At 40.8% G+C, this 24,423-nt stretch overlaps 1 protein-coding gene across 4 annotated transcripts in view; it reads left to right on the top strand.

The window, feature by feature from the left end:
- The window catches only part of LOC122560734 (ATP-dependent RNA helicase with zinc finger domain-like), a 569,578-nt gene that overhangs the window by 322,758 nt on the left and 222,397 nt on the right, over nt 1-24,423 (top strand). For all 4 annotated transcript variants that reach the window (XM_087997766.1, XM_043711726.2, XM_087997765.1 and 1 more), the window contains one exon: nt 18,320-18,465. In XM_087997766.1, the coding sequence (XP_087853892.1) occupies nt 18,320-18,465 (146 nt within the window). The remainder of the gene's footprint in view (nt 1-18,319; nt 18,466-24,423) is intronic.

Below are 24,423 nucleotides of genomic sequence, written 5' to 3'. Positions count from 1 at the left end.
AAACCAGAGATGGCATTTGTCCTTTAGTTACTGACCTTCTGCCACTATAAATGGAATAAATAACAAGAAACTATCAAAAGCATTCATGAATTGGAATGTTTCCGTCAAATATCATTCTAACCTTTTCTGCTTGAAGAAGAACAACTCTAGCTTTCCATGTATCCCCACATCATGAAAGTCCCTCCTTCCTGTTGTATGTAGGCAACAGCATAGTTGTTATCTTGCCAGTAATGCAGAAACATGGATTAATACTCTGGAGAGGAGTTTAAATCTCGTGACAGCAACTGTAGGAATTTGAATTTAATTACATAACATATTCTGTTGTTTTGTTTAAGCCAGAGAAGGTTTAGAGGGGATCTGAGGCATGGATAGGGTGGATAGAAAGCACATGTTCTCCTCAGTTGAAGGGTCAATAGTAAGAGTACATAATTTTAAGATGAAAGGCAAGAGGCTAGAAGGGATTTGAGGTAAAAGCTTTTCACCCAGAGGGTGGTGGGAATTTAAAATGCACTGCCTGAAGAAAGTAGTTGGGGCAGGAAATCTCATAATCTTTAAAAGGTAGAGTCATACAACACATAAACTGACCCTTCGTTCCAACTCATCCACGCCAACTAACTCTTCCACCCCAAACTAAACTAGTCCCATTTGCCTTTATTTGGCCTGTAGCACATTTATCCTTTCCTATTTATGTACCTGTCCAAATGTCTTTTAAGTATTGTAACTGTATCTGCATCTACCACTCCCTGAACACTTCAAATATCATAACATTGTAGACTTTTGGCTAATTGCTGGAAAGTGGGATTTGTGTAGATTTACAGTAGTTTTGTCAGTGCAGACTTGATGGGCCAAAGGACCTCTTTTGTACTGTTTGATTCTATATATGCAATAACATGCTTGTTTCAAATAATAATAATAATCACAAAAGGTTTGGAATAAAAATTGGTTCTCTTGTAACCATTTGGAGAGCAAATCTACTGTTCTTACCCAGTCGTGGTCTACCTGTAACATCAGACCCACAGTAATGTGGTTGACTCTTAACTGCTCTTAGAAACGGCTTAAAAACCATTTGGTGGATTAAACTGTTATAGAAAAGTTGAATAAAAATAAAGCAGGACAAATCACCTTGAATCAACTTGGGCACTAGTATTGACAGACATATTCTACCCAGTCAATCTGACAATGCTTTCCTCATTAGCATTTGAGAATTCTTCCATGGAACAGCCCACCCAATTTTAGTACAAGTCAAGCAACATCTTCAGATTCACCGAATCATACATTTAAAACAGTTCCTGTCCTAGGTGCTACCATCACCATTCTTGCATTTGTATTGTTGACAGGATATCTCCACTAGAGGTGGAAGCTCCTTGGTATACAGTCAAGGGTAAGTGATCCAAGGTGTCCTGCAGGTTGACCGCAGACCCCATGAGGTCTTTTGGGATCTGATAAAACATCAGTAAAGAAATCCCCTGCTGCAAACCACCTTTATCTTTTTCTCAACTGATGAATTGGTGCTTCTTTATATTGAACATTGTTTCAGAGAATAGGAAGTACATAATTGTCTCTTTGTAGGGAACTTCAGTGTCCATTGCTAAGATTGACTCTGCAGTACTAACACTTGCTGCTCCATTGATAATTTCTCTATGATAAAGTCAGAAGTGGGTAAGTTTTCTATTTGTATAGTGTTCAGTACAATTTGCAGCTCCTCAAATACTGAAACAATCTGTGCTTGGATGCAGCAAAGACTGGGACACAACAAGAACATTCAGGTTTGGCATGAGCACCAGCAATTGCATTCTCCTGGCAGCATGCGCGTTTATTTTAGGTTGAAGATCTGCAGCATCAAACCTCAGTGAAACAACTTTTTGCATAAATTTCCAGAAACATCAGGGGTGTAAAAATATGGATTTGGAGGTCAAAGATCCCTATAACAGGCAACTGACTGAACGTGACTAATATTAAGCTAGTTTGTTAAGAAGCAACTGTTTAGATATGTTAGATTAGCTACATGGACAGGAAAAGATTACAACCCATGACTGTTAAGGGAGGTTCACTAATGCCAGAAGGTGAAGGGGTGGTTGGCACAGAGTGTGTTGATCTCTGTAGCCTGTACTGGCAGCATCTTGCTCTCCAGTCCAAATGTTAAGGAATTTTTCTCTTGGACTTCCTCTATGTTGCCTGGTCCATTTTCCATCTAAAGAAGGTAGCTGGTTGACAAGGATTGCCACCTGTCACTGAGCAGTTGTTAAATAATAGAGTGCACAACCTAAGATGCCATGACAGTCATCTTTCTCTTATTCCATGTTTTAGTTAAGATCAGTTTTTTGGATTTATCATGCTGAGCACCATTTTCTAACTCTTTCTAAAAACTTGCACAGATAAAGAGGTCCACAAGCTGCCACCCTACTAAATTTAGGAATGTTAACATAGAACTGCAAACCAAGACAGCTAGACATTTCCTTGGTTTGTTTATGCATATATCCAGAGAGAGAGGATGAAGACCATTTCTGTGCCAAGGTGGCATTATGCTATGCATATCCATTTTTTTTGTGATTTCTGTATTGCATTGCAAAGTACCATTTATTAACGTTCCCATTTCTTACTGAAGGCTATGATCATTTTAAGCTAATGTCTGTCCTTGATCATTTGAATCACACGCTCGAAGAACCAAAACAAGAGAGTACTTATAGTGACACGTATTAAGGTTTCTTGAGAAATAATTGATTGGATGGTCTAAACCAGTTTTCAACATTAATTATAGAACCCATGAAGTCTCAGCGCATCTGATGAAACATGGAAAAGGGAACCTCCTGCTCATTACTATGTACAGTGCCCCTCACAGCTGATGAATTGGTGCTTCTCCATATTGAATACCCATAGAGGAAGCACTGAGGATGGCAATGGCACAGAGTGTACTCTGGGTGGGGACTTCAATGTACACTACCAAGATTAACTTAGCAGCACCACTACCAACTGAGCTTGTTGAGTCCTAAAGGACATAACTGCTAGACTGGCTCGGGAGGTGTTGATAAGGGAACCAACAGGAGCTGAAAAACGCACATTACGCTCATTTGGATGGTTACATGAATAGGAAGGATTTAGAGGGAAATGGGCCAAATATTGGCAAATGGGACTAATTCAGTTTAGGATACCTGGACAGCGTGGACAGAAGGGTCTGTTTCCATGCTGTAAAACTCTGACTCTATCTCCACTATTCTGTTGTAGAGGCATCTACCCATGACAGTATCATTAAGAGTGACCACCATGCAATGCTTTTGGAGACAAAGTCCCATTTTCACATTGAGGATACTTTCCATCATGTTGTGTAGCACTTACACGTGATCTAGGTCAGATTTTGAACAGATCTAGCAACTCAAAACTGGGCATCAGCAGCTGATTCAACCACCAACTGGCATGAATGGCATTTCCCTCATTCTATCTTTGCCATCAAGCTGGAAGATTAAACCTAGTTCAGTGAAGACTGCAAGAAGATATACCAAGGACAGCATCAGGCATGGGAAACTATAACACAGGACTACCTTCATGCCAAAACAGCAGAAGCAACATACAATAGACAGAGGCTAAGGGATTCCGCAACCAATGGATAAAATTGAAAATCTGCAATCTTGCCAAATGCAGTCATGAATGATGGTTTACACTGAAACAAGTAGCATTAGCAGGCTGCTTCACAAATGGACATTGGTGCAGAAGCTATGGCTAAAACATTTTCATTCAGCTTCAGCTAGAAATGCAGAGTGGATGATTCATCTTAGCCTCCTCCTGAGAAACATCACAGATGCCATTCTTTACCAATTTGATTAACTCCATGTAATAAAGAATTAGCTGAAGGTGCTGTAGACTGCAAAGGCTATGGTTCCTGACAATATTCCAGTAATAGTAGTGAAAACCTATGCTCCAGAACTATCTGCATTACTGGCCAAGCTGTTCCAGTACAGCTATAACAATGGAATTCACCCATTAATATGGAAAATTGCCCAAGTTTTTCCACTGTACAAAAAGTCAGCCAATTACCCATCAGTCCATGCTCAATCATCAGCAAAATAAATTATGGATGGTGTCATTGACAGTACTGTCACTTGACACATGCCAAAGAATAACCTGCACACAGACACTCAGTTTGTATTTCCCAGGGCCACTCGGCTCCCAATCTCATGACAGCCTTGATTCAATAAATGACAAAAGCTGAGCTCCAGAGCTGAGATGAGAATGACTGTCCTTGATGTCAAGGCAGCATTTTTCTGCATGTGGAATCAAGAAACTGGAGACAATGGCAGTAAAGGGAAAACTCTCTGCTGGTTGGAGTCGTATCTGACAGAAGGGAAGATGGTTGCGATTGTTAGCAGTTAATCATCTTAGTCCAAGTTCCACAGAGCAGTGGCTGAGCCCCAACCATCTTCCATTGCTCCATCAATGGCCTTCCTTTTGTCATGTGGGCGGCACGGTGGCACAGTGGTTAGCACTGCTGCCTCACAGCGCCAGAGACCCGGGTTCAATTCCCGCCTCAGGCGACTGACTGTGTGGAGTTTGCACGTTCTCTCCGTGTCTGCGTGGGTTTCCTCCGGGTGCTCCAGTTTCCTCCCACAATCTAAAGATGTGCAGGTCAGGTGAATTGGCCATGCTAAATTGCCCATAGTGTTAGGTAAGGGGTAAATGTAGGGGTATGGGTGGGTTGCGCTTCGGCGGGTCGGTGTGGGCTTGTTGGACCGAAGGGTCTGTTTCCACACTGTAATGTAATCTAATCTAATCTAGTACAGATGGTCACTGATGATTTTACAATACTCAGCGTCATTCACAATTCTTCAGATACTGAACCTATTCTTGACTGTGTGCAGCAAGATCTGGACAGCATCTAACTTGGGATGAGAAGTGGCAAGTAATATTTGTGCCACACAGTTGCCAGGCAATGGCCATCTCCAACAAGAGAGTCTGAACATTGCCTCTTAACATCTACCTGTATCACTCTTGTAAGTGTAGTTTGATGCCACACTAAAAGTTTGGGTCAAGATAAAGGTTGAGGAGAAAGCAGAGTCAAGAATTACCTTCAGGCTGAGGTGAAGAAATATTATTTATTGAACATTAATATGAAATGCTGCTAATTATGGTAATCATAGAAATATGAAGCTGATCCTGGGTCCTAAAACCCTTACACAGCACCCCTCCCCAGTTTTCACCTTGTCATAAACCGAAGATTGTTTGTTTTATAACATTTACTTCACATTTTAAAAAAATCTTTTATCCTTCTCCCAAAGTCTTTGACTTGATTCATATGTTTTAATAAGTAGTTCAGGAAAGTCTTTGATCAGGTATAGAAAGTTGATGATTTTTCTTGGTCTCTGCTGGGTTCTGTTAAACTGAAATTTAGTTAAAATGCTTGAAGAAATGTGTGATGTTGTAGCTGGAGAATTGTGTGAGAGTTTCAAGATGATTATACTTAGGCTCGTTTTGTTTTAGTGTTAGTTCCCTTGCCACCTGCCCCAGACCCAGTCTAGCAGCTGTGTTAGGACTGGCCAATTCTATCAGTCATGGGGCTAACAAGCCACTCTTGGTGATGACCCTTGATGCTGGATTTCATCAGCTTTCAGTCCTTTCTTTTGCCATTGTAATGGTTTATATACAAATCAGTGACTTCAGAGGCCATTTCAGAAGTAGTTAACAGTTGACCACATTGCTGTGGGTCTGGAGTCACAGATAGATCAGACTAGGTAAGGATAACAGATTTCCTTCTCTAAAAGGCTATCGGAGAATAAGATGGGTTTTTATGACAATTGACAATAACGTGGTTGCCATTGTACTAGTTATTAATTTCAAATTTTATAATGCACCATATGCTATCTCTTAATTCTGCTTTGGTTGCACCTCCATGGAGTAAAATAATTCTGTTTATTTATAGTGTCATACTGACATTTCTATTCCATTCAAAAAGATTACAAGGAAATATAAAACTTACAGTCACTGCATTGCTTTCAGAATAAATGGCAGCTGTTCGAAATGTTCAAAGCTACCACTAAACTGAGCTAATTTCCCTAACAGAATTACATGAAATATCTGATGAAGCATTGCTTTTGTTCAGCATAAGGACTACATTGTGATACAGCTGGAAATCTCCCAACTGCCTCAATACAGCAGATGACAGTCCCAGGCTTGTTAGACTGTAATAATACATACATATACTTTTATTGTTTTGAGTCAATTTTCCTCCAGGTGATTATTCTCTATATTTGGATTAGCTCCATCACTCATTTTTCTTGCAGTATAAATACTGCCAAGTGTCACAAAGCTGGTCCTTTTTTCCTAAAACCTGTTCCTTTTCTCAAGGATACTGTGTCCTTGATTTTTTCCTTATGAGGGATCACAAACCAGCTCCTGGCTCTGAGGTGACTCATTTGGTACAGAGATGAAAAAGGATTTTGAGAGGCCTTTTGTTTATATGTAAACAGATGAGACTTAAGGCCAATGTAGTCACGTTTCAGAAGTAACCTGTATAATGAAAGGGAAGTAGTCAGCTCTCTAGCTGAGCAGTTCAGTCCAGAACTCGTTAGGAGTTCAGCTGTGTGTGAACAGGCTGCAAAAACTTTCTCTCCTTCTGCCCTTTTACCTTCAACCTGTAAGCATTTGTTGCATTTTTACTGTTTTCTTTTAAGGAGATTTACTTATTGGGACTGTTGTGGATGTTTGGAACAGCATAATTAAGTCTAGTTTGGATAGACTGAGATCAGTAGTGGTTCTTTATTCTGTTCTGTGTGTTTTTTTGTGCAATTTTGTGAATGCATTTTTGTCTGTTTTAAAACCTGATAGTCAACCCAGCTAACTTACTCCGGGTAATTTTCACTGTACACTTACCGAAACAAATTGCAAAGTTATGGTCTGGGCTGACTGCTCAATAATGTTTTGAATGGTCTGGCCTAGACCATAACAGATTGGGGGCTCTTTGTGGGATTTTAAACAGCGAGTGGTTGATGCTAATGTCTTTATTTCGGTATTTGTTTGGATGGGTAGACAAACCTTGGGATAGTAATGGCTCTTTCAGTCGCCAAACGTTTTCTGAAGTGGATGCGGTTACTTTGGAAGGTTTGCAAAAGGTGAATAAGACCAAGCTGCAGGAATTAGCAGACAAGCTGGGATTGAAACTGCTACTGTGAGGAAAGGAGAGATAATTACAGCAGTAGCTCAGCATTTAAACTTGCTTGAGAAACCATCAGGATCTATAGAGATAGCAAGAATTCGATTGCAAATGTAGCAGCTTGAGTTAGTGGTGAGAGATATGGAAAGAGCAGCAGAACTGAAACAGTTTGAGTTACGATTAACAGTAGAAGAGATGGAAAAAGAGAGAGCAGCAGAACAGAGAGAAAAGAGTGTTTGAACTTCAGAAACTGACACTTAAAAAGGAAAGTCAGCTTAAAAGACTGGAGATAAAGGCTGAAGGTAATGCAAACTCATGTGGAAGAGCAGAGAGATAAAATGGCAAAGTGGCTGATGATTATGAGCTGGTTCAGAAAACCTGGTTTGGCTTCTAGAATTAATTTCAGTCCATGGGGGATAGAAACTGGGGCAAAGAGATATCCTCATGTGGAAAGGGAAAGGTAGATCTCAGTGAAGATCATAAGAATAACTTACCACAGGGTGAAAAAGAAACTCTTGAGGGGACAAAGAAGTTAAAAAGCTCCAGTGTTTTCATTGTAATAAAGTGGAATATACAAAATTACAGTGTTAGTGGGCTAGGAGAAAGCCAGATGTAGGAAAACCGGACAAGCCTGAATGTTTTGTTGGACTAGTAACAAAAAGCACAAGGGAAGTTATATAACTGATCAGAGGTTGATTAAGGACGAAATGCCAGATCTGCTTAAAAAATGTACATGCAAGGGTAAAGTTTATTCACATAGGGCAGGAGTAGCAGGTAAAGAGTTTACAAAATTAAGGGACATAAAACATAGAACAATACAGCGCAGAACATGCCCTTCGGCCCTCGATGTTCCGCTGACCTGAGAACGAATCTAAGCTTATCACCCTAGACTATCCCATCATCATCCATATGCCTATCCAAGGACTGTTTAAAGGCCCCTAATGTGGCTGAGTTAACTATATTAGCAGGCAGGCCATTCCATGCCCTTACCACTCTGAGTGAAGAACCTGCCTCTAACATCTGTTTTAAATCTATCACGCCTCAATTTGCAGCTGTGCCCCCTCATACAAGCAGATGTCATCATCCTATGAAAAAGACTCGCACTGTCCATCCTATCTAATCCTCTGATCATCTTGTATGTCTCTATTAAATTGCCTCTTAGCCTTATTCTCTCCAATGAGAACAGACCCAAGTCCCTCAGCTTTTCCTCATAAGACCTTCGTTTCAGACCAGGCAGCAGTCTGGTAGATCTCCTCTGCACCTTTACCAATGCTTCCACATCCTTCCTGGAATGGGGCGACTAGAACCGCACACAGTACTCCAAGTGAGGCCGCTGTAGTATTTTGTACAGTTGCAGCATGACATCACGGCTCCGGAGCTCAATTGTTCTACCAATAAAACCTAACACACGGTTTGCCTTCTTAACAGCACTATCAACCTGGGTGACAACTTTCAGGGATCTATGTACATGGACACCAAGGTCCCTCTGCACATCCACACTACCAAGAATCTTTCCATCGATCCAGTATTCTGCCTTCCTGTTATTTTTCCCAAAGTCAATCACCTCATATTTATCTGCATTGAACTCCATTTGCCACCTTTCAGCCCAGTTCTGCAGTTTATCCAAGTCTCCTTGCAACCTGCAACATTCTTCCACACTGTCCACCACTCCACCAACTTTAGTATCATATGCAAACTTACTAACCTATCCACTTCTGCACTCATTCAAGTTGTTTATAAAAATGACAAACCGCAATGGTCCCAAAACAGATCCTTGTGGCACACCACTAGTAACTGGACTCCCGTCTGAATATTTTCCATCAACCACTACTTGTTGCTTTCTTCCAGAAAGCCTGTTTCTAATCCAAACTGCTAAATCACCTTTAATCTCATGCCTCTGCATTTTCTCCAATAACCTACCATGTGGAACCTTATCAAAGGCTTTGCTGAAGTCCATGTATACTACGTCAACTACCCTACCGTCATCCACATACTTTGTCACCTTCTCAAAAAACTCAGAGGTTTGTGAGACACAACATGCCCTTGATGAATCTATGTTGACTATTTCCAAACAAATTGTTGCTTGCTAGATGATTATAAATCCTATCTCTTACAATCCTTTCCAAACTTTTCCTACAACAGACGCAGGGCTCACTGGTCTATAATTATCTGGATCATCTTTATTGCCCTTCTTGAACAAGGGCACAACATTTGCAATCCTCCAGTCCTCTGGTACTAAACCTGTAGACAATGACAACTCAAAGATCAAGGCCAAAGGCTTGGCTATCTCCTTCCTAGCTTCTGAGAGAATTCTCAGAAAAATCCCATCTGGCCCAGGGGACGTATCTACTTTCACACCTTGTAGAATTGATAACACTTCCTCCTTACTAACCTCAATCCTTTCAAGTCTAATAACCCATGTCTCAGTCTTCTCCTCTACATTATTCACCTTTTCCTGAGTGAAAACAGATGAGAAATATTTATTTAACTCCTCTCCGATCTCTACAGGGTCCACACACAAATTCCCACTTCTGTTTTTGACAGACTCTATTCCTACTCTATTTATCCTTTTATTCCTCACATATCTATAGAAAGCTTGAGGGTTCTTCTTTATTCTACCTGATAAAGACTGCTCATGTCCTCTCCTTGCTCTGCTTAACTCTGTCTTTAAATCCTTCCGAGCTACTCTGTAATTCTCCATCGCCTCATCTGAACCATCTCGCCTCAATGTCACATAAGCCTCCCTCTTCCGCTTAACAAAGATACAATTTATTTAATAAACTACGGTTCCCTTACCTTATTACTTCCATCTTGCCTGACAGGGACATACCTGTCAAAGACACACTATATCTGTTCCTTAAACCAGCTCCACATTTCGGTTGTCTCCATCCCCTGCATTTTACTGCCCCATTCTATGCCTCCTACATGTTGCCTAATCACATTATAATTGCCCTTCCTCTATCTATAACTCTTGCCCTGTGGCATATGCCTAGCCCTTTCTATCGCTAAACTAAACATAATTATGGTCGCTCTCTCCAAAGTGCTCACCTATCACTAAATCAAACACCTGGCCTGGTTTGTTACCAAGTAACAGATCCGGTGTGGTCTCCCCTCTTGTCGGTCCTTTGACATAGTATGACAATAAGCCCTCCTGCACACATTGGACAAAAACTGATCCATCCGATGTACGAGAGTTATAGCATTTCCAGCCAATGTTGGGCAAGTTAAAGTCCCCCATAATGACCACCCTGTTCCTTTCACTCCTGCCCAAAATCGCTTTGCCATTCCTTTCCTCCACATCCCTGGAACTTTGCGGGGATCTATAAAAAGACTCCCAGCAGTATGACCTCTCCTCTCCTGTTTCTAACCTCAGCCCATACCACCTCAGTAGATGAGCCCTCGTCAAATGTTCTTTCAGCCACTGTTATACTGTTCTTGACTAACAAAGCCATACCTCCCCCTTTTTTACCACCTTCCCTGATCTTAAAGAAAGATTAAACCCCGGAACCTGAAACATCCATTCCTGACCTTGCTCTATCCATCTCTCCGAAATGGCCCAACATCAAAGTCCCAGGTACCTATCCATGCTGCAAGTTCACCGACCTTATTCCAGGCACTCCTGGTGTTGAAGTAGACACACTTCAAACCACTTGCTGTCTGCCAGCACACTCCTGTGACCATGAAATCCTGTCCATGTCCTCCCTACTCTCATCTTCCTGTGTACTGGAACTACAATATATGTTCCCACCCCCCTGCTAAGCTAGTTTAAACCCACCCGAGCACGAGCAAATTTCTCACCCAGGATATTAGTACCCTTCTGGTTTAAGTGAAAACTGTCTTGTTTATAGAAGTCCCACCTTCCCCAAAATGAGCCCCAATTATCATAAACTTGAAACCTTCCCTCCAGCACCATCCCTGCAGCTATGTGTTCAGCTGGTATCTCTCCCTGTTCTTCCCCTTGCTATCACTTGGCACTGGTAGTAATTCAGAGATAACAACTCTGTGTGTTCTTGCTCTCAGCTTCCACCCTAGCTCACTGAAATCCTGCCTTACATCCCTATCCCTCTTTCTACCTATATTGTTGATACCTATGTGGACCATGGCTGGGACTGGTCACCCTCTCCCTTCAGGACCCCAAAGATATGATCCGAGACACCACCCTGACACCTGGGAGAAAACACACCAAGCTTGAGTCTCCTTCGTTCCCAACAAACCTTCTATCTGACCCCCTCACTATTGAGTCCTCAATGACTAATACTGTCCTACTTTCCCTCCTTCCTTTCTGTGCAACAGGAACAGACTCTGTGCTATGGATCTGCAGCCCTGTACATGCTCCTGATAAGTTTCCCCCCAACAGTATCCAAAACGGTATACTTTTTTTCAGGGGAATGACCTCAGGGGATCCTTACACTGTTTTTTCCCCCTTCTAACATTTACCCAGCTTTCTTCGTGCCTAGGAGTAACTACTTCCCTGTAACTCTTATCTATCACAGACTCTGCCTCCCGAATGATCCGAAGTTCATCCAGCCTCTGCTCCAGTTCCCTAACACGGTCTTGGAGGAGCAAGAGTTGGGTGCACTTCCTACAGGTGTAGGATGGGACACTAATGGCGTCCTTAACCTCAAATATCATACATAAGGAACATTCCTCTCCCTGCACATCCATCCCTGCTAGTCCCCTTATCAGAAAATTAAAAAAAGAAGAGAAGCTTACCTGATGTGTCCCTGGTGTATAAGGTTAGAGGAGATGGATGGGTGGGAGGGCCTACAAGGGTAGGGTTTACACTCACTTATGTGGCTGAGGGGAAAACAAATTGTCCCTCCTTTCCCAGAAGCCTCTGCTCTCCGAGGTGCTGCCGCCGCTGATGCTCAAGGTAAGCTTTTAAAGTTTTAAATCAGTGACTCACCTTTCCTGACAGGCCCCTGATCCAATCTCCCGCTCTTCGTGCTGCTGGAACCTGAAATGGGATCCTTTCAGGCTGTAATGCTGAAGGATGAGGAGATATGTATGCCTGAGGGACTATTGCAAGAAAAGGTACTGGTAACAGGAATTCATGGTGAGACAAAAAGCGCTCAATTATGTAAAGTGAGGCTAGAGAATCCAGAGAAGAGTGGAGAATTTGTGGTAGGCGTACTAGACAAACTCTTAGCTCCAGGAATACAATTTGTCCTTGCAAATGATATAGCTGGTTCACTGGTAGGCGTGCTGCCTACTCTAGCTGAAAAGACAGTGGAGACGCAGGGAACTGAGGAAATGAAGGATGTGTATCCAGGAATTTTCCCAGATTGTGTAATCACAAGATCACAGAGGCTCAAGTTGAAGCTGGAGAGATCAAGAGGCACAGATAAGGAAGCTGACATAGATTTATCCAAAACTTTTTTTGATCAGATAAGTGGGATAGAGCTGGAGCAACTAGATAAACATGCAAGTATCTTTAGCTCTGCTACGCTTATTGAGTTACAGCAGAAAGATAAGAATTTAGAACAGTTATATCAAAAGGCATATATAGAGGAGAGTGAATGCATTCCTGTCTGGTATTACTTAATAAATGATGTTTTAATGAGGAAATGGAGACCATCACACATTCAAGCAGATGAGAAACGGGCAGAGATTCATCAAATTGTTTTGCCAGTAGGGTATAGAAAAGATGTGCTGCGAGTGGTGCATGAGCAACCACTTGGAGGTCATTTAGGGGTGAGGAAAACACAGGCTAAAATACAAAGACATTTTTACTGGCCTGGACTACACAAGGATATAAATGGGAATAAATATTTATTAACAATAATGGATGTGTCAACTAGATTTCCAGAGGCAATCCCATTATGCAACATCACAGCTAAAAAGGTTGTAGAAAAATTACTTACATTTTTTACTAGATACAGACTACCAATCAGAGATCCAGTCAGATCAAGGATCAAACTTCATATCCAAACTATTCAAGGAGGTTAAGGGTAGCTTGGGAATAAAGCAATTCAAATCTACTGTGTACCATCCTGAATCACAGGGTGGGCTAGAGAGATGGTATAAAACATTAATGACCGTGTTGAGGGCTTATGGTCAGGATTATCCAGACGATTGGGATAAGGGAGTCCTATTTGTACTTTTCATGATCAGAGATGGAACGAATGAATCGACCAAATTCAGTCCAACTGAATTAATTTTTGGGCGTGAGGTAAGAGGACTGTTAAAATTGATTAAGGAGAAATTAACAAGTTAGAATTCAGAGACCACCAATCAAATTTTAGAGAATGATTAGATAGAGCTGGAGAGTTGGCTAGACAGCATTTAAACTTATCACAGCGTACAATGAAACAGCAAGTGAATAAGAACTCACAAATTTGTAATTTTGCAATTGGGGATAAGGTATTGGTCTTACTTCCAGTAACAGGTGAGCCTTTAAAAGCAAGCTTTAGTGAACCTTATCAAATCGAGAGGACATTGAGTGAGGTGGACTACTTGATAAGGACTTCAGATAGAAAGAAATCTCACAGAGTGTGTCATGTGAATACGCTCAAAAGGTATTTTGATAGGGAAGGAAAGCAAGAAGAGAAGCTGTTAATGATTACAGCACAGAAGGAAGAGCCAAGTTCAGAGGATTCTGAATTGGAGATTCCTCAAATCAATTGGACAATGAGGAAGTTGTCAAAAATTGGGATAAATTATTGAGTTACCTTCCACAAGAAAGTTGAAATGACCTGAAAGAGTTATTGTTATCACATGGGAAGATATGTAGAAATAAACTGGGAAGTACTAACCGAATTGTGCATGATGTAGAGATAGGAGATGCTGTTCCAATTAAGCAACATCCTTGAAGGCATAACCCTCTAAAGTTGGCACAGGTTCAGAAGGAGATAGAGTGCATGCTCCAAGATGGCATAATCGAAGTGAGTTGCAGTGACTGGAGCTCACCCATAATCATGGTGCCAAAGCCAGATGGTAACCAACACTTATGTGTGGACTATCGCAAAGTCGACTCTGTTACAAAGACTGATGCATATCCAATTCCGCGGTTGGAGGACTGTGTTGAAAATGTGGGACAAACAACTTAGATTTCTAAGTTGGACTTGCTCAGAGGCTATGGCAAGTACCTCTGTCAGAGAGAGCAAAGGCAATTTTGGCTCCCATAACGTCAAATGGACTTTATCAGTTCAAAGTCATATCATTTGGTATGAAAAAAGCTTCAGCCACATTTCAGAAACTGACTTGATAAGGTCATTGTCGGTTACCCAATTGTGTTGTTTACATTGATGACCTGGTGGTTTTTAGTCACTCCTGGAAGGAACATTTACAGCATTTATTGGACTTGTTCAATCAACTTCGGGAGACAGCCTTGATGGTAAATCTAGCTAAAAGTGAGTTTGCCAAAGCCCAAGTCACCTTCCTGGACCATGTTATTGGATATGGACAAATGGCCCCACGAGATGTAAAAACAAAAGTAATTTGAGAATTTCCCACACCGTTGATGAGAAAAGCAGTTCTACTGTTCCTGGATTGAGTGGATTTTCCTGAAAGTTTGTGCCGAACTTTAGCAGTGTGGCTGCACCACTCACCGAATTGTTTAAAAAGGGGCAGAAATTTCAGTGGACAGCAGACTGTCAAAAGGCATTTGACAGCCTAAAAACTGTTAACCACTGCCCCAGTATTAGCCACACCGGATGACACAAAGCCTTTCAAGTTGGCTATCGATGCCAGTGATGTGGGTGTCGGTGCAGTGCTCCTGCGGGAGGATGATAAGGGAATAGAAAAACCCAGCGGGTATTTTTCTAGGAGGTTGAACGTTCATCAACAGAAATATTCAACAGTGGAGAAAGAGACTTTAAGCTTGGTGTTGGCATTATAACATTTCAGTGTTTATACTACCAGCAATGTATCTGAGACAATCGTATGCACTGATCATAACTCATTGCCATTTGTGGAAATATTTAAGGACAAAAATGCCAGACTGTTTAGATAGAGCTTGTTGTTGCAGCCATTCAATTTGACGATCGTGTTTGTGACAGGTCGCGAAAATGTGATTACCGATGCGTTATCGAGACTCTAATGAGATATGGAGGCATTCACTGGTGGGTTTGCCATGGCCTGAATTCGCATGTGGATACGCATGTCTCCATGTGTATAGTTAGTATAGTGTGTATGTCTGTTTTACTCTACTAATCAGTTTCTTTTTGAATGGTTTTAAAAATGAAGCCATCTTTTGGTAATGATGGTTTGTAAAGGTGGGGTGGTGTCACAAAGCTGGTCCTTTTTCCCTAAAAGCCTATACCTTTTCTCAAGGATACTGTGTCCTTGATTTTTTTTCAGGGGGTCATAAACCAGCTGCTGGCTCCAAGGTGGCTAGTTTGATACAGAGATGAAAAAGGATTTTGAGAGGCCTTTTGTTTATATGTAAACAGATGAGACTTCAGACCAAAGTGCTCATGTTTTAGAATGACCGGTATAATGAAAGGGGAGTGTCAGCTCTCTCGGTGAGCAGTTCAGTCCAGAACTAGTTAGGATTTCACCTGTGTGTGAACAGACTGCAAAGACTTTCTCTCCTCCTGCCCTTCTACCTTCAACCTGTAAGCAGCTGTTCCATTTTTACTATTTTTTTTCCAGGGCATTTGCTTATTGGGACTGTTGTGTATGTTTGGATGGACTGAGTTCTGTAGGGTTCTTTATTCTGTTGTTTGTGTTTCATTGTGTAATTTTGTAAATAAATTTTTATCTATTTTAAAACCTGGTATTCAACCTAGCTAACCTACTCTGGGTAATTTTCACTGTACACTCACCAAAACAAATTGCAAAGTTGTGATCTGGGCTGTTTACTTAAGAATGTTTTGAGTGATGTGGACTAGTCCATAACACAAGATAAATTATTTGGCATTAGATACAAAGTCAATTCTAATCTCAAATGCAGGTCATTCTGTTATTGTCTATTCCGAGATTTCAGTCAAATATTAATCTTAAAATAACTGGTTGCTAATTTTTGGTAAAATTTGAGAGATTATTTTCATCAGAAAATACTGGACCTCTTTTAGCATCTGAGATGCACTAGGATTGTCTTTGCCATCTGAGGACATTTGGGAACCTTATGCTGTTAGGTGTAATCGGGCTGTTCTCTTTTTCTGGGAAGACTGGAGTCAGCCGAAGTGTATTGCTGGAGAAGAAAAGCTAACACAGATGGGCTCAATCGACTAAATCCTACCTCCTAGAGGCTATGGGAACATTTTTTCCCCATATCCTGCCAATTTTTAATCTGCAGCATATGGTTATATAAGACATTGTTTGGGTTTAGATGCAAATTGCACATTGAAGCTCCAAGGTGTTTAAAATTATAATAGGATTATATTACCACTATTCACCACAATGGGAAAAGAGGCTTATTTTAGTGTGTAACTACTTGCAGCTTCCAGTTGCTGAAATGAGGTGGATTGTCTGTCCTTTCTCTCTTTACTCCCCAGTCAACCTAAAGAAAACTTCAGTCAAGAGGAGCATAGACATGTCTTATCATTTAATCCTTTGTAATGGCTGTAAATGGTTTTATTTATTAATTGCTTGAACATTCTCCTGTATATAAGGACTTCTTTTCTTTGTAATGTAGAAAACTTTTTCTCGCACAATATCTCTAATTAGATAATTAATAAGAGACAGAGACAGAGTAAAGAAGCAGTGGAGTTGTGCTAAACTGATATTGAAAATTGACTATGACCCCAACTGGAAGCTTTGTCCAATACATTAGAAAGTACTTGAATGATTTGGAGGAGGTACAGAAAACATATAGCTAAATAGTTTTCAGTCATGATGGATTACAGTTCTAACAAATAGGTTGGAGAAATTCGGGTTATTCTGCACAGAGCAGTGATAGTTAAAAGAGGATCTCATAGAACTAAAATCATGGAAATTTAGGTTGAATAAACAAAAAAAAAATTGTTTCCCATGGCTGGTGTTGCTATCTGATTTGGCAAAATAAGGAAAATATTTTACACAGTTATAATCAACAGTATCCTTCAAAAGGGAGTTGGATAAATTCTTGAAAGAGAAACTATGCAGGAATATACAGAAAGAATAAGGAAGTGGGACAAATTGGATTGTTAGTCATAAGGGCTGGCACAAAGTCAGTGGGTCAAAGACTTCATTTGGCTAAACTCTTCTGTGATTCTAACATTGACCTTTCTCACTGCCTGTTCTCCATCTTTAGTGCTACATCGCTGCCCTCAGAGAATGGTAGCTTAGTATCAGTTCATTTTGTATCAATTTTAAATCCTCATTCTACCTCACAATCCCTAAAACCTTGGTTAAACTGTGAATAAAGATACAGTAGCGCCTCGATATATGAACGACCCCGTTCACGAACAAATTGGTTTACGAACAGGATTGTATGTAAAACTTTGCTTCAATGTACGTACGAAATTCAAGGTACGAGCGAAGATACGAATGCAGAAAGCCCGTGTGCGACCATGTGGTTTCATTGTTCTGCTTTGCTACACGCTTGTTGAACGCAAAAGCTCTCGGGCCCCGGGTGATCTCATTCAGTTCGTCTTTGGCGCGTGCACTGTGAACAGCGTTTGTTGCTACGTCCAAGCATTCTTAAGCTATCCGAACAATGGGAAAAATTGCTTCAGTTCACGAACTTTTCGGTTCACGAACCGGGTCCCGGAATGGATTAAGTTCATAAGTCGAGGCGCTACTGTATTACATTGATTCTGTAGTGAATGTTTTGTGAGATTTGGCCAAATTGACATACATTCTGGGTTAGTTTTCTCCACTCACTTCCATGAAGTCTTTGATCTGTGCTCAAGTCTGGTTCCCAGGTGTCAGTCAGTTCTCAAGTAATTGGGTAGCCATTCTTTGAGTGAATTTATTAAAAGCCAATCTTCTGTACTTATTCGGCATCTAGATGTTGTAGTGGCACCAAAACATAGAAAGGAGGAGGAAAATGAACTTTTGTTTCTTTAGCCCCCACCTGCTTATTCCTTAACAAAAGGTTACGATGATTGATTATTGTGTCTTAGATCGACTAACTTTGCACATCCCTGGGAATTGAGACAAGAACTTTTCAGATTAGTTTGGTTCACTTGCCTTCGAACCTTTGGGCATGTTTGTTGCTGTGCAAAATAATCTGTACATTATGGTTTTAATTTGAAATGTTAATGTAAAAAGTTTTATATAAATCTGTAAACTGACTCTCATTTTGTCTTCCAGCTCAATCCTGTTGTTTATAGTGAATTTGCTCGGGAGCGAAACCTCCATATTTCTTTGATCAAGCGCTTATCACAGCTCTATCCACCTGATTCCTGCTATCATATATCACTAGAAGAACAGTACAGATCACATCAAGTCATCATCAGGTATTCCTGAAAAGTTTCAGGTAGTACATTGACTTTTATTGGAATATGCTTTTAATCATGGTAAAGTATTGGAGTTTGTAAATTTGTCAAACTGCAAGACATTTTGACACATCACATTGCCTTTATGCTTTATTTGGAGATCTGGTTAACAATCTTGATACTCAATTGCAGTTGCACTTTATTGAAAGCAATATCATCTGACATCATCACCATCTAAGATCAAAAATATAGAACTGCCATTTTGCAGTTGAATGGCGGTAATGTGTTTACATTTGTTTTGAAATGTTGATGCAGGACTTTACGCAAGTTGCAATATTGCAAATGTTAAATGTTTAATTTCCAGGAATGTTCTCCTCTTTCTCCTCCTCTGTCATGCCTGTATTAACATCCCTGCCATCCTATTCAAAAGACTGAGTCAGTTTTTGTTGACAGACCAGAATACAATCCACTCAACTTTCTCCAGTACTGGTCATGGTAAAGTATCAGTTTGTTGAATGACAAAAAGCCTTGTTGACAGGAAACAACAGGATCATGTTTTCCAAGGCCGAATGCTGCTTTTTGCAAAAAGGTCAAGAAGAGTTAGTGAGGAATTATACCATTGGCGAGAAGTAGATACCACCATCATTGTAGCGCAGATTGGACCCATTTTCTATACTGTTCAGATGCATTATGGAGAAGACATGCTGATCAACTCTTGGCAACCAGAATGAATGTACCAGCGAACACATTAATTGAAGGTCCACAAATAACTGTGCCAAATAGAAAGCAGGATATGCCTCAGGACAGAGCAGTTACTAGAGCATCTGAGAGAATCAATACCTTAATAAAGAATACCATGACATTGTGCAAACATTCAGTCGTCTCAGGAAAAGAGAAGGACAGATGTTGTTCTTGATGCAGCTAAAACAGCAGAGGTTAAAGCCAATGAGAAAAATAAATGGACAGCTGAGTTACACTAGCAGCCACACAGGAATTCACGCTCTCTGCAATATCTTACCTAATGAATGCTGTTTATATGATCGAAAATATTGTGATCTTCTCATTGCAGGAATCTCTGATGTAAAGGGGGAGAGATATTGTGTATTTGGAATTTTGGTGAACTGCCACTTTAAGATTTGATTGCATGACATTATTATGTCTATTATTGGTCACTTTGGGCAGGAAATAGCTTTGTCTACTCTTGCTACCTACAGAATAAATACTTTCTTAATAAAGCTCCTGCTGTAGTTAAACACTTTGGCCTCCTGGTTCTTCTTGAGATGGAACAGCTACTTCAAAGGATATTTTCAATATTTTGGTCTGATTTCTGTTTATGGTATCTGATGACAGTTGGCCAGTCACAAAGATCTGAAACTTCCAACTACTGCTGTAAAACCAGAAACCAAGAGGAAACCAACTTAAATTCAGGAGTGGAAAGAAAAGGCTACTGTGGCATTGAATCTATTCCATCTAGGCTTGCTCTTATTTTCTATCTGACAACTCCATTGATCTGTTGGCCTCCCACATCAAGAATCAATGTTTTTATCACTCCAGCCTTCTTGTTGGTTTGGACAGAGTCAGTTCTTCTCTTGTTGTTAACAGTAGAGTCAAAGACTCACACAGATGTACACATGGAAACAGACCCTTCGGTCCAGTTCGTCCACGCCAACCAGATATCCTAACCTAATCGAGTTCCATTTGTCAGCACGAGGCCGATATCCCTCTAAACCCTTCCTATTCATATACCCATGCAGACACCTTTTAAATGCTGTAGTTGTACCAGCTTCCTCCACTTCTTGTGGCAGCTCATTCCATACATGCACCACCCTCTGCATGAAAAAGTTGCCCCTTAAGTCCCTTTTATTTCAATCCCCTCTCACCCTAAACCTATGCTATCTAGTTCTGGACTCCCTCACCCCAGGAAAAAGACCTTGCCTGTTTATCCTATCCATGTCCTTCATGATTTAAAAACCTCTATCAGGTCACCTCTCAGCCTATTAAGTCCCTCCATATAGCTCAAATCCTCCAACCCTGGCAACATCCTTGTGAATCTTTTCTGGACGCTTTCAAGTTTCACAACATTCTTCCGATTGGAAGGAGACCTGAATTGCACGCAATATTCCAAAAGTGGCCTAACCAATGTCCTGTACAGCCGCAACATGACCTCCCAACTTCTATACTGTATGCTCTGACCAATAAAGGAAAGCATACCAAGCGCCTTATTCACTATCCTATCTACCTGCAACTCTACTTTCAAGGAACAATGAACCTGCATTCCAAGGTGTCTTTGTTCAGCAACACTCCCTAGGACCTTACAATTCAGTGTATAACTCCTGCTTTGACTTGCTTTTCCAAAATGCAGCACTTCACCTTTATCTAAATTAAACTCCATCTGCCACTCTTCAGCCCATTTGCCCATCAGATCAAGAACTCGTATTCTGAGGTAACCTTCGCTGTCCACTACACCTCCAATTTTGGTGTCATCTGCAAACTTACTAACTACACCTCCTATGTTTACATCCAAATCATTTATATAAATGATGAAAAGTAGTGGACCTAGCACCGATCTTTGTAGCACACCACTGGTCACAGGCTTCCAGTCTGAAAAGCAAATCTCCACCACCGCCCTCTGTCTTCTACCTTTGAGCCAGTTCTCTATCCAAATGGCTAATTCTTCCTGTATTCCATGTGATCTAACCATGCTCACCAGTCTCCCATGAGGAACCTTGTCAAACGCCTTACTGAAGTCCATATAGATCACATCTACCGCTCTGCCTTCATCAGTTCTCTTTGTTATTTCTTCAAAAAACTCAATCATGTCTCGTCTGGCATGATTTCCCACAGTTCCATATCAGGTGACAGTCTGGAATTTAATGCTTGTAATATTGGTGAGCTAGTACAGAACGAGTTCACATAACATTCTGCCCAATTTGCAATGCAGTCATTAACCCAAAAATGTTATGTTTGTTTACTTATCTTGCCAGCAGTTACATCTGGGCATCTCATTATTGGTACATTTAGATAATTTAATTTTTAATATACTTGTATGCATTTCCATTTTGTATTTCTGCTCAAAATTTGGGAAATTTTGCTATAGGATTTTTAAAATATGCACTGATAGGTCCTTCACAGTGACTGACACCAACAACAAGTACAATCTGACCAGGATTCTAAGTTTATCTAAGGGTTTCCAGCATATTATCAGCAGTTTGGTTATAAAACATTAAAACAATGTCTTAGTTTATTGCCTTTGCAGAATGATTTTTTTTACAAGGTATTTACAAGGCAGTTAGGAGTTGGAAGAAAAATTAATTAAAGTGACTTATCTGCTAAATATTCCTGATGAGGAGAAAGATTTAATTATGTTATATAAACATATTGAAGCAGAATCATCACAGGAAAGAGGATAAAAAGGAACAAGTGCATCTGGTGATAAGAATACTGGAAGATGACAAAGACAGTAAGAGTGAAGTTGACCCTTCACAAAGTGAACCTTTTACAATTTGACTTGCAATAGAGAATTGCTGGGATAGTTAAACACTGTTTTCATACTTAGAGGAAGGACAATGGGAAGATCTTGTAAAGTTACTACGGAAGAATAAGGAAATATTTGAAGGTACACCCGGATATTCAATGTTAACTGGACATGATGTGGACTGAGGGGACTTGGTGCTGATAAAACAACACCCTTGTTGGTTGAGCCCAGAGAAACAGGTTCAGGTGGAAACAAAGAAATTCAGTGCAGGCTGGGGAATAGCTTAATTGATGCCAAAACAGCTGGAATTCACTGGTGGTATTCGTTCCTCAGCTAGATGGTGTAGTCGACAGTGAAAAAATTACCTCAGAGTACAATGAAACCTTGATCAGACAGGCTAATGAACCAAGGAGTGGCAGATGGATTTTAATTTAGATAAATGTGAGGTGTTTCATTTTGGTAAGACAAACCAGGGCAGAACTTGTACAGTGAATGGTAGGGCCCTGGGGAGTATTGCAGAACAAAGAGACCTATGGGTGTAGGTGCACAGTTCCTTGAAAGAGGAGTCACAGATAGAGTGTTTAAAAAAAGAGGCAGTTGGCATGCTTTCCTTGATTGGTCAGACCATTGAGAAAAGGAGTTGGAATGTCATGTTGCAGCTGTACAAGATATTGGTGAGACCACTTTTAGAATACTGCATACAATTTTGATGGCCCTCCTCGAGGAAAGATGTTATTAAACAGAGTTGTGTACAACTGTGTAGGCAACATTGTACACAACTGTGCAGAAAGGATTTACAAGGATGTTGCCAGGACTGGAAGATTTGAATTATAGGGAGACGTTAAGTATGCTGTGATTTGCTTTTGCCCTGGAGCTTTGGAGGCTGAGCAGTGACCTTCGAGGTTTATAACATCATGATGGGCATAGTTTAGGTTAATAGCCAAAGTCCTTTTCCAAGGCGGGGGAATCCAAAGTAGAGAGCATAGATTTAAGCTGAGAAGGGAGAGATTTAAAAGGGACCTGAGGGGTAACTTTCTCATGCTGAGGGTGGTGCTTGTATGGAATGAGCTGCCAGAGGAGGTGTTGGAGGCTGGTACAATTACAACATTTAAAATTCACTTGGATGGATATATGATTAGTAAGGGTTTAGAGGATTAGGGGCCAAATGCTGGTAAATGAGACGAGGTCAGATTGGTCAACATGGATGTGTTAGACTGAAGGGTCTGTTCACATGCTGTATAACTCTGATTTTATAAGTGTGGTTAGCATAGTATTACTATATTACAAAAATCAATGAGTAAATTACAATATTGCATTTAAAATAAAATTAACAGTTTAATTGTACGTTGGGCTTAGTTTCAAATTTTTCAAAGTGAATGATTTGTCACTTGCATTTTACAGTGAATAATGCAGTAAAATAGTGAAAATCTTCACCAATCACCACAAGCTGGCATCATTTTGAATAGTTTAAAAATAAAAAGAGTAAAGAGCAAAACGATATAACTGAAAGAGAGTTTATCTTCATTCTTGCCTCCACCATGAGTCCTGTGTTGGTTCACCAGCAACACGTGCCAGCAATCTTCCTTCACTGCTTTGCTGCCTGCAACGGACCCATCAACGTAGGAGTTGTCACTGTTTAGGTGCCATCTCTTCACCACTGGGCCCATCTCACTGCTGTAAAAACAATGACTGCATATGCTGGAAACCAGATTCTGGATCAGTGGTGCTGGAAGAGCACAGCAATTCAGGCAGCATCTGAGGACAGGCAAAATCGACGGTCCTGATGAAGGGCTTTTGCCCGAAACGTCGATTTTGCCTGTCCTCGGATGCTGCCTGAATTGCTGTGCTCTTCCAGCACCACTGATCCATCTCACTGCTGCCAAGTCCCATGCTGAATCCACACTAGCTCCACATCCAAGAAAACCTGGCTCTGCTGCTACCACCTCGTGAATAATCAGGAGTCCCTGCTCTGGGCATACCATTCTGTTGCCGCCTCGCCAGCACTAGGAGTCCCTGCTCTGGGTCTTTTGCAATCAGGAGTCCCTGGCTCCGCTACCATACCACCCGGCTGGCCACCACCAAAATATCACCTTTTTGGTGCCTCCATGTTGAAGAGTCTGCTGCCACCAATTGCTGGAGGAGCTATGCCACTGCTGTGACCTGCTCCCAATGCTGGGAGGATGTCCTTGCTTCTGCCACGCCTGACCACTGGGAGGCTGCTGCCACTCCCCACACACTCCGTTTTTGCAACTGTGCCAATGCTGCCGACTAACCTACCAAAGAAAAGAAAACTTAAAGAAAAAATAAAAGAAACAGAACAGAAGTGAAAAGAAAGTAGATGAGAGCAAATGAGCCCTTTATAAGAATCCGCACATAGCCCTGCTATTCTGCCTCCACTTTGGAACTTTTAAGTTGCCAATATTAATGTGAACTTATGGCTGTAGGTGGAACTGTAATGTTAGTCAAATAAAAATAACCTTTGAGATAGCAAATCATATATGTTG

The sequence above is a fragment of the Chiloscyllium plagiosum genome, unplaced genomic scaffold, assembly GCF_037043375.1.
Source record: "Chiloscyllium plagiosum isolate Xiang-an unplaced genomic scaffold, Cpla_swu_hap1 HiC_scaffold_20, whole genome shotgun sequence".
Lineage (NCBI taxonomy): Eukaryota > Metazoa > Chordata > Chondrichthyes > Orectolobiformes > Hemiscylliidae > Chiloscyllium > Chiloscyllium plagiosum.
This window is presented reverse-complemented; position numbering and strand designations above follow the sequence as displayed.